At 29.3% G+C, this 13,621-nt stretch overlaps 2 protein-coding genes across 5 annotated transcripts; both read right to left on the reverse strand.

The window, feature by feature from the left end:
* Positions 1-2,977: 2,977 nt before the first annotated feature.
* On the reverse strand, positions 2,978-11,906 carry LOC145194845 (uncharacterized). 4 transcript variants are annotated; one of them, XM_090075345.1, is made up of 10 exons: positions 11,766-11,906; positions 8,357-8,561; positions 4,916-5,026; positions 4,665-4,787; positions 4,512-4,577; positions 4,039-4,161; positions 3,686-3,858; positions 3,525-3,589; positions 3,286-3,380; positions 2,978-3,167 (listed from the first exon to the last, which is right to left on the reverse strand). In XM_090075345.1, the coding sequence occupies exons 2-10, from the start codon at positions 8,550-8,552 to the stop codon at positions 3,067-3,069; spliced, it is 1,053 nt and encodes a 350-aa protein (XP_089931471.1). In that variant the 5' UTR covers positions 8,553-8,561; positions 11,766-11,906; the 3' UTR covers positions 2,978-3,066. The 4 variants fall into 4 exon arrangements, 3 of the variants coding, with proteins under 3 accessions (XP_089931471.1, XP_089931470.1, XP_089931472.1); XM_090075344.1 differs by lacking the exon at positions 11,766-11,906 and adding an exon at positions 9,909-10,823; XM_090075346.1 differs by lacking the exon at positions 11,766-11,906 and adding an exon at positions 9,909-10,043 and having other exon boundaries at positions 8,488-8,561.
* LOC149876412 (uncharacterized) lies at positions 11,305-11,808 on the reverse strand. The gene has a single exon (XM_090075347.1). The coding sequence runs from the start codon at positions 11,806-11,808 to the stop codon at positions 11,305-11,307; it is 504 nt and encodes a 167-aa protein (XP_089931473.1).
* Positions 11,907-13,621: the final 1,715 nt, after the last annotated feature.

Raw genomic sequence — 13,621 nt, forward strand, 5'->3', positions numbered from 1 at the left:
GTTTTTGTTCTTCCAGAACTTCGACGATCATCAATAGAACCAGTTTCTTCAAGTCGCTTCAAGCAATCGTAAACCGTACGCCTCGGAACATTCAGAAGACGGGCGATCTCCGATGGTTTCTTTTTCTCTTTAGCTAGCCTCTCGATTGCCGGCCGCAAATCTCTTGATTTCGTCATGGAACCTAAAAACTTCAATGTTAAAACATATTCAAAGATAGAGAAGAGCATAAATAATGCAGGAAAATAAACGGTATGCTTTAAAATAAGGGAAATAACGTCGTTGCCAGAGGAGTGCGGGAACCTTTTAAGGCACCCAGTAGTTTAGGTCCCTCGGTTAAACTCTTTGACTTTTTGATATTGAACCACATTGGAGTATATACTGTTTGAATATATTCAACAAAGATTTTAAGCTCTCTACTGTGATTGATTGTTCTTGTGTATAGTGCCATTATCCGCACTGCTGTTGTCAGCCACCTTGCATGACAACTCATTTTTGTAATAAGAAATTTTATAAAAATGTTTATAATAAGTTAACTTTAGATTTTTTTATGTTTGAATTAAACCTTATTTTGTTTTAAATTATCTACTCCAGCTTGAAGCTAACTAATACCAAAAATTGCTGATGACTAATTGATAAAGTTTTTAAAATGCGAAACAATAACATTTATAGAGAAGCTAATCGTCCGCATTTAAAAATGCAACCTCCGCAATTAAAATCGTTTTTAATAACTGTAGAATAAGATAACCATTCTGTTAAATGGCTGCAGTCGCTTTATCAAACCAGAAAATTTCTTATGACTTTTTAATTACTTACAAAATGCAGAATATAATCTATCATTTTAAAGTACATTTTCACTTTTTGTTAAAAAAAAATTAAGATAAGATTTATTTTTCCCAAAATAATGTTTGTTTTTTTTGGTGTCAAAAATTTATTTTTTAGTCGTATATAAATTCATTTAATTATATTAATTATGGCTGTATACTAGGCAGCAGCAATTTTTTTCATTTAATTGCTTCAAGTTGGAGTAGATAGTTTATAAGAAAATAAGAGTTTTAGCGTGAAAAGTAAGATCTAAAGTCAACTAGAAGCTATATTATTTAAAAAGTAAGTTTGAAATATCAACTTAAATAAACCAAATTTGAGACGCCGTTTTTTGTAGAATTATAAAGAAAAGGTAAGGTTAATGAATTCATTATGAAGTATAAACTTGGATGGGTCATATTCAATACATTAAAATGTAAAATACATTTACAAATGTAAAAAGATTTAGATTTAAATAACAGAATCGGAAAGACTTGCAACGTTCATATTTTGCACTTAGTTTTATTGTCTAATTAAGCAAATGGTTTTTTAAAGAAAATTTGAAAATCAAATGACTCTGCAAAAAATTGCGATGATTTGAGCCTGGAAACATAAAAGCCCTCAAGTTTCTGGGGTCCCCCCCCCGCCCCAAACATGAGAGCAACAAGTTTATAAAATCATTTTTTAAACATGCTGCAACCTTATTAGATTGTTTTTAAAACAAAACAGTTCTGTAATATCAAGTCGACTGCTTGATGAGCTTTTACAATTTATATATTGTTTTAAAATTTATTGTGCCCAATGAATTATGCATTCATTGTGCACAATGAACCATATATAGTCATCGAACTACATATTCATTGTGCACAATGAATTACACAGTGACGCAACTACAAGTTCAAGTTCTAAATTTAAGAGTTTTTATTTAAGAACAATAAAATAAATTCAAAAATAATTATTACAACAAGACACTTCCGTATTACTTTGATTAAATTGCACTAATTTGAAACCAGATTAAAAAGTTCCAAATTTTCGTACAAAAACATCAACATTTGAAAACATTCAGCCGTCATCTGTTTCGCTTAGCATACACATCGTTTAAAGCGTCAGAAAAAAAGCGTCACAAAAAAGGTGCACTGGTAGCAGGTGTGCATAAAATCATCGTTGAAATGCAATACAATATTGGAAAAACATTGATTTTGATGCCAAATCTCTAAAACATTTTGTTCGTGCACTGACAATTTAATATATTCACTGATTTCTTTTTTTAAATCTAAGGTTACGTTTTTGTCACTATCACTTCCGGAATCATCTTCTTCATCCTCAAATGACAACTTAAATTTTTTTGATTCCATTGTCACCTTTTTAATTGGAATTATTTCACCAACTCTTTTTGCGAGATAAAAATCTGACAAATATTCTTTCACGCTTTTTAAATATTTCTTTTTTTTGTACTTTTCAAGGAAACGAAAACTTTTATAATTTGGATCGAAAAAAGTGGCACACAATAAAAAGGAATTACTCTCTAATTCATATGAATCTTTGTAAGTTTGTAAAGATTCTAACAAATGCGATTTCAATATTACAATTAAAGGAGGAGTTTGACTTTTATTTTTAAATAGCTGCTTCTCAAGGTACTTTATACTTGGAATAATTAAAGAACACGTTGCATGTACGTATCGCCAGATAGTAAAACACTTACTTGATGAAAGCTAAATAAAGCATTTAACGTTTCTTTTAAGTTAACAATTTCATCTTCATCGAGTAAATATTTTCTCATATCTTTGTATTGTTTTGAATTAAAGATACCCAGCAAACAAAAAGACGTCTTTTAGTCGTCTTTAAGACGTCTTTTCAAGATCGAGGAAGACGTCTTAAAGATGTCTTAAAAAGGTCTACGTTGTCCGTCGCAAAGACGTCTTGCTTAAGATTGTTTAAAGGCGTCTTACTTAAGACGGCCTAAAGATTTATTTAATTATGTATTAAGAAAACTGTGTAGTATTAATGGTATATTTAGGTTGCGATTACCTATTGTATTAACAACATTAAAAACACTATTGAGCAAGTTCAAGTTCTTACTTTGTTTTTTGGAAACATTATTAAAGAAGAAAAAGAAAATTATTAAAAAAAAAAAAACAACGCAAATAATTTAAAAAGGTACATATAATACAGTTAGTTGGATTGTTACCAAGTATCTTTCTATTTAACAATTTATACAACATATAATAATATATACAATATATAACAATAAAAAAGAATATTTTTTTATTTTGTTTTTTGCCGTGAAGGAGCATTTTTACAATACCGTCCAATTTGCTGTTTAATTTCAGCATTTGAAACCTTTTCAAATCTTCTTTTTATAACTTCTAAAAATCAAATTAATCATGTAGGATATATTTATCAAATATATTGGAAATAAATTTAACTTAACATAGATTTTTAACTAAATTAAAAGTTGAATAATTTAAACCTATTTTAGATTACCTTCTATTAAGTCATACAGTTTAGTTGATAACAAACCAATCTTTCCACCAGAACCTTTTAAGTTGAACTGTGTCAACAGGTTATTTGTAAATAATCTTAAAAACATATCGAATAAATGATAAAATTTATGAAAAATATTAAACAATTTATAATTATTGATTTCCATAATTACTATACATGAAAAATATATTTACCACAAATACGAAAAATGATTCCTATGCAAAATGTAATAAAAAAACCTATTCATGACCAATCTTGTCAGTTGTTTAAAATCTTCTGCACCTAAAAAACTGAGCTGTTTAACCTAAATAAAAGTTTGGCAAAATAATTATAAAAAAATAACTATTTTCACTTTTAATTTATATGGATTATAAAGATTTACATATGGATAAAGATTTACCAAATCAAGTCGAACACAATCATCCTCTAAACTTTTGATAAAATCCTCATACTCTGCAATAGTGTCTAATTTCTTGATTGCAAAATTACTATTGGATTGTTTGTTTATAGCTAAAATAAGCTCCTGGTTTTCAAGAACCTTTGAAACCATCTTGAACATCATGTGTTGGTATTCTAAATTATATGAAGAAAATGAAAAAAGAAATATACAAAATGCAAAACATTTATTAATACATATTCAAAATTGTTTACAAGTATTATTCTTATACCTAAAAAAAATCCAAATGTGAGAACAAACTCTCCACATTTTACTTACTCCAAATAAAAAAATCAAGTAAATGTTAAAAAGCTTACTTCCAACTTCCATAGGAAACTTATTTTTAAGTAACTTCTCAGATCCAAGCGCTTGAATCATGGTTTTTTCTTGTATGTCTGTTTTCTGAAGCTTTTTGTTTGGTTCTGATGTATGAGGTATAACTAAAGCAAAAAAAAATTATATATATAAATAATAAAAAGTTACTTTTTTAATCTGCAACAAATCCTTTTAAAAAATTTTTGGTACTTTGTTATTATTAATACATTTTTTTCTTATTTCAGGCTTTAGCTCCTCGAGACCACAAAAGTTGATAGGTAAGAGGAGGGGGATTATAATATTTTTTAGTTTAGAGTCTATAAAAAAAAATTATATATAAAAAAAAATTTGATTGTTCCATTTCAGTTGATTGTGAATGTAAAAATAAGTGAGACAAAGATAAAGTTAACAATAAAAGAATATTCCAACTTTAATGAACAAAAAATATAGTAGAAATATCAAAAATAATACATACATAGTGCACCAGAATATGAAGGTGATTGTTCCTCTTTAGTTGAATGTAGAGGTAAAGAAGTTTCAGCTAAAAATAGGAATTCAGTAATAGTGTAGATTAAAAATATATAAATTCTAATTTTGAAAAAATTGAAAATTAAGAGACAAAATGTACCAGAACACAGATTAGATTGTTTGGAAGTAGATCCAGATGACAAATTAGAGTCAAAAGATCTTTTTAATGGTTTTTTCAACACAGATTTAAAAACTGGCGGAGGCAAAGGAAAGTCAAGTAACTCTAAAACATAATAGTTTTATTTATTTTTCTTTTAGTATTTATACAAACATATTAATTTACAATATAGATTTGACATTAAACAAATAAAAATAAATAATTAACATAAATATAATTAAATGTAATTATACCATTAACATTACTTTTCACTTTAAAGGTATCTTTGGAAACACAAATATCAATTTCATCTTCTTCCTCTGTTGCTGTGGTGTAACAATATTCTTTTAGTTCTTCCATATTATCTAAAAGAATCAAAACTTTTATAAATCCAATATAAAATCAGATATTTTGCCAGCACATACATGGTGGCAAAATATTTGATGTTTATATTGGATTTATAAGAGCTATAATATATATATATATATATATATATATATATATATATATATATATATATATATATATATATATATATATTAGGGTGGGTCGAATTTTTTTATTTTTCCTGTACATGAATAAAAAGTTGTCTTGGCATCAATACAGTATGAAAATAATATTTAAAGATTTTTTATGAAACGTTTAGGGGTCCCAACTTTTGATTAAAGCCTTACCTTATTTGATGTATTTTAACCATTTCCTTGGTACAGTCTAAATACGTACCAACTATAAATCATGGACTAAAATGCGTTGGCAAATGGTTTAGCACCTAACTACAAGTGCTAAAAAAGAAATGGAATAAATTTTATAACGTTATTTACATGTGACGTCACCAACATTAGCAACAAACCATGTGCTGGATTTTTTAGAAACAAGCAAAATATCTAATATATTATTTTGTAATTTTATTTTCTTCTTTGCAATAATAGATCTATAGTAAAATTCAAGTAGGCTAATATAGATGTATACTACAGTAGGCTATAGTTTAGACTGTAGAAAGATCACTTCGTTTAACATGTAGGCCTATTTATGAGAGGGCTAAACATATTATAGTCTGTATAAATATTGGAATATTTATTGATTTAATTCTTATGAAAAATTGTTTTAACAGCTTTTATTTATTGTAACCATAACTTGTTGTAGTTTTTTTTATTATTTTAGACAAATATATTAAATATCCATATTTATGTGTACACGAAGTGCAACTAAACATCCATTGTTTGGACAGTTAGTTGATCTTCCTGAAAATCAAATCCCATCATATGAAGACGTTATTAAGGCGTTCTATTATAATCAGAAAACAGTATTAGAAATTAGCTTGCAAGAAAGATATTCAATTTTAGCAGACAGAGTGAAATGTATTTATTCAAAAGCAAGTATTCCCACAATAGAAGTGAATAGCACAATCATTAGGGTTAGAAGACTTATGGATAAAGTACATACACTTGAAAAATATTCAGATGCAAAGAGAACATCAGACACGTTCACTGAAAAGTTGAATTCTTTTCAGCAGTTATTTGACATTTGTACCTGCAAATGCTTTGATTCGGGCATTAGAGATAGGAACTTATGCACGTGCCCACTGCCAAATAAAATTCCATTGATAGAGTGGGATTTCTGGGTTGACCAGAAAACTGTTAGAAATATGATAATTGGTGGAGTAGACAAAGAAACGACAGCAACACTGGAAAAGAGACAAAAACGCAAGTTTATGAAATTAGTGTGTGATGAAGCACAGTCAAAAGAGGTTGAATATGAAACTGAGGAAGATATTGATGAGGATGAGCGTAACACATCTGAAAGTAATTATACATCAGAGGAAGAGACAGTATCAGTGCAGAACAGAAACAAGTACAAGGAATTATGTAAAGCAGTTGATCGATGCAAAATTAGCAACAGAGATACATGTCTTATTGTTAATGCTGTTTTAAAAGACCTCAGTATGTTGTCTTCAGCAACAATTCTTGATCCTTCAAAGCTACGTCGACAAAGGAATTTCTGGAGAGATACTCTGGTTGAAGAACATATGCAGAGCAATAAGGAATTGTGCTGTATAGGCTTTGATGGAAAACAAGATATTACATTAGTTGAGAGTTTTGGTTGTAGAAGAAGTAAAAAAGAAGAACACTATAGTATTGTCTCGTATCCAGGAAACATATACATCGATCATGTAGTTCCTGAAAGTAGTAAAGCTGCTGATATAACAAAGGAGTTAATGTCAGTTATTATAGAGACAAACTCCGTAGAAAGCATTCAAGGTGTTGTGTGTGATGGCACAAATAATAATACAGGTAAAAGCAACGGAATCATAAGAAAATTGGAGGAGAACTTAGGTAGACCATTACAGTGGTTGGTATGCCTTCTACACTGTAACGAGCTGCCATTTAGAAGGTTTTTGGCAGGCGTGGATTTTGCTCGAACTACAGGACCTTCCACATCGACAGGTACAATTAGCTCAGCTCTAGAATATGATCCGAATGAATTGCCTGTCGTTAATTATTTGCCCATTACTGGTAAGGTGACTGATTGTGATGAAGCTGTCAAGAAGGATCTTAGCACAGACCAACTGTACTTTTTAAAAGCATGTCTAGCAGTACAGCGTGGACGTCAGGCTTCTACAGACATTGATTTCCTCGAGAAGAGTTTACCTGGAAATATAAGTCATGCTCGGTGGTTGACGAAAGCCAACAGGATTTTGCGTCTCTACATGTCTAGAGAGGTGGCATCTCAACCTCTCAGAAGAGTAACGCATTTCATTTTGAACTTTTACGGACCCTCTTGGTTCAAAATCAAATCAAATTCTTCTTGCCAAAATGGTGCTAACAACTTCTTTTACTTAGTTCAGTTGTTTCAGGAACTTGATGCATTAGATCAGGCTGTGGTTCGTCCTGTTCTCGAAAATAACTGCTACTTTGCACATGCTGAAAACATTCTGTTAGCTGCAGTTAGTGATAGTGATATGGAAGTCCGTCGTTTTTCAGTAGAACAAATAATAAGAGCAAGAGAGAAGCAGACTAATAGTAACATACCGGTTCGCGTCTTTGATAAGAAGGATATAACATTAAATTTGGCTGCGACATCGTTCATTAACATGATTGACTGGGACCAGAGTAATGTTACATCTCCTCCGATGCTATCACACCTTTCAAATGATCAACTTACTTACACACATCCAATACTACTGCCCGATGTTCCATGTCATTCACAGGCAGTAGAGAGAACAATTAAAGACGTTAGCGCTGCGAGCTGTAAAGTTTATGGGAGAAAGTCCCGTCATGGCATGGTGTTACAGAGTAAGAAATCCAGATTAGAGATACCAAAAATAGACAGCAAGAAAGATTTTATTAACAGTTAGGTTAAACAACTTTGTATTGTTGCTGTTTAACATTGATTCGTTACAGTTTACATTATTTTTAATTTGTAATACATTGCAATACATTACACTAACATTGGGTATTTATGTAGTCTTTCTAGTCAGAGTTGGGACCTGTAGACACTGTCCATAAAATAAAAAGTGAGGTTTTTTCAAACGAGTACATCAAAAAGCAACTTTTTAGACATGTACAGGATCTCCAACTTAATATTTTTTACATTTCGACCCACCTTAATATATATATATATATATATATATATATATATATATATATATATATATATATATATATATATTATAGCTCTTATAAAATATTTCATACCACTCTCAAATTTGATTTTAACAAGTTTATATTTGTCCCATGTCTCATCCACATCCAATTCATCTTTAACAGCTCTATGATAAGATACACCTGCAGGCCAGAATAATATTTTTTTATCAGTATCTATCCACCTTCTAGGAACAACATCTTCTATTTCCTCAAAGTTCTCTATCCAAACAGCTCTTGCCCAAATCATGGTGTAAAACTAAATCATGAAAAAAAAAATAAAAAATTTAAAATATCAACAAAAGTCTTATATTAAGTTGGAATAACAGAAATAAGTAGCAATAACAAAAGACAACTGTCTTTTAATTTAAAAAACTTATAAAGGAATGAAAAGGAACAAAAAAAATCATTAGGTTAATAATTATGGTGATAATGACAAGGAAGAGCACTAATTTGTCTGAAAAAACAGACAAATAAAACGAAAAAAGGAATTAAAAACAGCGTTAAAATAACTGTGTGGGCAGTTTAAATAAATCTGTTTAATATTTTAAATATTTAAGATATTTTACTTCATCACTAACTATTAAAGGTAGTTTTAATAAATAATCTAAATAATAAAGAAATGAAACAATGTTATAATAATGTTATTATATATATATATATATATATATATATATATATATATATATATATATATATATACATATATAACTTTATTTTTAACTTTATTTTTCCATTTTATTTGTTTTTTACAGTTTATATTTTTGTTTAAAAAGATAATCTTTAATTGAAATTATCTTTGCTTTATTTAAAAATGTATTTAAATGCAATTATTTATCATTTTTTGAAATTTAAAAAAACCACTTTTTAAGTAAAATTCAGTAAATGAACAAATAAAAGAAATAAAGTTAAAGAGCTAAAAAAGTAAAATTAAAAAAAAAATTATCTAAGAGATTTAATTTTTTATAACATTGTTTCATTTCTTTATTATTTAGATTATTTATTAAAACTACCTTTAATAGTTAGTGATGAAGTAAAATATCTTAAATATTTAAAATATTAAACAGATTTATTTAAACTGCCCACACAGTTATTTTAACGCTGTTTTTAATTCCTTTTTTCGTTTTATTTGTCTGTTTTTTCAGACAAATTAGTGCTCTTCCTTGTCATTATCACCATAATTATTAACCTAATGATTTTTTTTGTTCCTTTTCATTCCTTTATAAGTTTTTTAAATTAAAAGACAGTTGTCTTTTGTTATTGCTACTTATTTCTGTTATTCCAACTTATTATTAGGTTTTTGTTGATAATTTAACTTTTTTTTTATATTTATTTTTTTATAGATAATTTCAATTAAAAATTATCTTTTTATACAAAAATATTAACTGTAAAAAACAAATAAAATGGAAAAATAAAGTTAAAAATAAATCATTATATATATATATATATATATATATATATATATATATATATATATATATATATATATATATATATATATATATATATATATATATATATATATATAACTTTGGATACAAGATGCAAATTAATTAAACATAATAAATATAAAATATTTAATCAAAAGAAATTTGAACTTAAAAACCTTTCAATTAATGTTCTATTTCATGCAATAAAGGAAAGCATGCAAGACCTCCCTTCCAAGGTAGAACAACAACCTTTCGGCAAAGATTTTCCATTTTTAACTCAACAAACTTAACTCCAATTTCATCAATACTTGGTATGAAGAAAATTTGAAAGATTTTAGACTGAATAGGTTGTGTATATAAATCATTTTGTAAATCAAGTCTAAATATTCTACACTTAAAAAATCCAGATGATAGTTTCTCATCAACAAAACAAAATTGATTTTCTCCTATGTAAAAACATGAATTATTCAGCTTCACTGAAACTTTTAGTTTTCGAGATTTTGTATTTAACATAGATTGTATACTTTGATATTGCTTGGCTATTTGAAAAACAGGACTCTTTGAGTTTTTTACTGCTTTCTTTAATGTCTGCATATAATTTTCGAAGGGAAAACAAGATATGTCATTTAGTGAACAATCAAATTTAACAACATCATCACAAATATGAAGTAAGCAGTGAACATTGTAAACACAGAATGAATTTGTATATAAATGTTTTGAGTTGATAACAAAATAATTAATGAGTTCTCTAGCAAAAGCAAGATAATGTTTCCTAAATTCACTGTCTTCATTTAAGAGAATTACCATTGCAACATGCAATGTTAGAAAGTGATTATAAATTTCTTTGCTAACAACACCCTTTAAAACTAAGGGACCAGTGTATAAGATAAATTGTCTGAACTCTGTTGCTTTCCACTGATCTAACTCTAAAAGGGAACGTGGTTGTCGAGCAAATTCAGATGGCATCATACCACGTAAGCTTAACAGATTATCAGATATTTTTTTTATTTGGCCATTTGAAAGTCTACAATGTTTTGGACCAGACTTTAAAAAAGTAAGTATACGTCTTACTACACCAAGACAAACCATGTGCATGTAATCCAAAATAAAATCAGAAACACAAGATATTTTAAGTTGAGCTAAAGGAGTAAGAGATTTCTGATGATCAGTGTACAAAAAGGAATTAAACTCTTCAGTTAATCTTGGAGTTGATGCGTTGTTATCAATATAAACCACTCTATGCTCTTCATAAAATCCTTTAACTTGGCATCGTTCACAGGAGTAATATCCTGTATGACTTTGTATACATTTAAGAAAAGAGCGAGAAGGTGCATCACATATTAATGCTTTAAGTGTAACATCAATTTTTTTATCATTATAGTATAAACCTTCACCACTTAACAATAAAGATTCTTTGAGAAAATCATTAAGAAAACCATCCAAGCAGTCTGGTTTACCATCACCACAGAAAAGTGCAATGATAAAAATATAGTTCTCTATAAGACCAAGTATTGGCCATAATTGAAGATTAGAAGATTTGAAAAGAGGTAGCCCATCAACATTATTAGTAATTTATAACCCAGTACATTGAGAATCATTTTTCAAATTCAAAAAATTATTTATGCCATCAGCAATAGTAAAGTAAGCATAAGTTCCACCACACTTCCTATCTACTGTAACAACTTTAGAGGGTTTTAAAAGCGTTCTTGCATCTTTTGGTAACTCTGAATGACCATGTTTTTTAAGAATACTCAAAAGCTCGTTTAATTGGTTTTGAGAAATTTTGCTTTTCGAAGACCACATTGCTAAATCTTCTGATAATGTTTCTGTTGTCAAAAGTGGTGCTGCATTAAAACATTCAAAATTCTCATAATTACAACTCAAAGACTTATTGTTTTCTTCTTTAAAAACATTATTTAGGGCTTTACAAGGATTTTCAGGCTCAGCCTGAGAAGCATTAAAATCAGGATTCAAATTCGATGTACTATCATTAATATCTTCATCTTCAAATGTCATTATAAAATTCAACATACTTTTATTCAAGCGACGACGCTTCATTCTATTTTCAGTTTCCATAATGATACCTATATAAAACCTTTTTCTAGAATAATGATTTAGAGAATTAATATTGGTCGAGATAAAACTTTTTATGAAAAATTTCACATCTTTAAAAGACACTCAGTTTATTCACGCCGAAAGTCTTTTTAAAGACGTCTTTAAGACGACTAAAAGACGTCTTTTTGTTTGGTAGAATTATTCGAAAAATAAAGACGTCTTTAAGGCGTCTTACGAAGACGAGCGATTTTTCACTAAGATACAGTCTTTTAAAAGACGTCTCTAGGGCGTCTTACGAAGACGAGCGATTTTTCACTAAGATACAGTCTTTTAAAAGACGTCTTGAAGACGTCTTACGAAGACGCGCAATGTTTCTCGACCATACAGTCTTTTAAAAGACGTCTTAAAGACATCTTGAAGACGTCAATCGAAGACAAGACCATTTAAAGACCTGAATAAGACGGTCTTAAGACGTCTTATGTTTGCCGGGTATCTTTTACGTAGGATTGAAGCTTAAGCATTCGCTCTGCCATGAGAAATGTAGAGTGCCAACGAGTTTTCACATCTTGAATCAAATGAAGTATGTGATTTCTTTCAACGCCTTGTCGCATTTGACTTTCTTCTAATAAATCATTAAGTTGAGAAGAATTATTGAAAGATGTAACAATTTGGCTGCACTTAGTTAATGTTCTTGCAATGAAAAAGAATTTAGACGATTTATCTTTTTCACCTTCTTCAACTAAAACTATGACATTTTTAACAACTTATTGCAAAACATGTCCCATGCATCTTATTGATTGAATGTTTAAACAAACTTTTAAAAAATTTAGACAGTTGCGTACGTTACTGGCGTTGTCTGATACTATACTCATTATTTTATCATCCACTTTAAATTTTTCTACGATTTTTAGCAAAGCCTCTTTTAAATTATCTGCATCATGGCGGCCATTTATGTATGCAAAGCCCAAACAAAAACTGATGAAATTTGTTTTGCCAGAAATGAAATGCGCAGTTGCAGACATAGGCGCCGAGTTCCCTGGGGCAACAGCGGTAGTGCCCCCCCCCTCCCCCAGGAAATTTATACTAATAATATATTATCACGGATTATCATGAGGGCGAGAGTATCTATTTGCCCCCGAGATAATCCGTGATAATATATTATTAGTATAAATTTCCTGGGGGGGGGGGGTGCACTGCCCCTGGTGCCCCCGTGAACTCGGCGCCTATGGTTGGAGATATGTAATTATAGTTTTGACAGGACGCCCATCCGTCAGTAGTTATAAATAAAACTTTAATTGATAATAATTTTGACTTTAAAAGTTCAACTTTTTCTCGATATAAATCAGTTAAAAGAGATCTTAACTTTTTTCGGCAAGGCACTTTATACTTTGGATTTAAATACAAAACAGATTCTTTAAATGCACTACTTTCTACCAACATAAATGGAGGACAACAAGCAACATAGAAAATTAAGAGTTCTATCAATCTTATCGCTAATTTCTTTTGACAAGCCACTCGTAGTTCGCTTTTTTTTCTGCCATATTATTTCGTGATCATGTTCAAGATGGTAATCGAGTATACTCTTCGATGTTTTACATGAGTACTTTTTAGGTCTGTTATTATTACATTGATTGCATACCCATTTTGATGTTTCCTCCTCGATTGAGTAATATTCGTATGTAGTTTCAGCTGCTTCTTCAATGGACTGAGTATCAACTTCAATTTCTGTTTGACCGGATGAAAAACTTGAACTTGTTTCGCTATCGTTGTGATTTACAGGGTTTTGTTCATCTATAGTCTTTCTTTTATCCAATCTTTTCTTTAAATCAGATAT

This window comes from Hydra viridissima, unplaced genomic scaffold (assembly GCF_058129835.1).
Source record: "Hydra viridissima isolate aposymbiotic clone 2 unplaced genomic scaffold, HvirCarnegie_v1 scaffold_20, whole genome shotgun sequence".
In the NCBI taxonomy this organism is placed as follows: Eukaryota; Metazoa; Cnidaria; class Hydrozoa; order Anthoathecata; family Hydridae; genus Hydra; species Hydra viridissima.

Coding starts and splice junctions, on each gene's coding strand:
- LOC149876412 (XM_090075347.1), bottom strand. CDS start 11,808: ATGGAAACTGAAAATAGAATGAAGCGTCGTCGCTTGAATAAAAGTATG.
- LOC145194845 (XM_090075345.1), bottom strand. CDS start 8,552: ATGATTTGGGCAAGAGCTGTTTGGATAGAGAACTTTGAGGAAATAGAA. Junction 4,578..4,664: donor ACAATCTAATCTGTGTTCTG/GTACATTTTGTC, acceptor TCCTATTTTTAG/CTGAAACTTCTTTACCTCTA. Junction 3,859..4,038: donor GTTTCCTATGGAAGTTGGAA/GTAAGCTTTTTA, acceptor CATATAATTTAG/AATACCAACACATGATGTTC.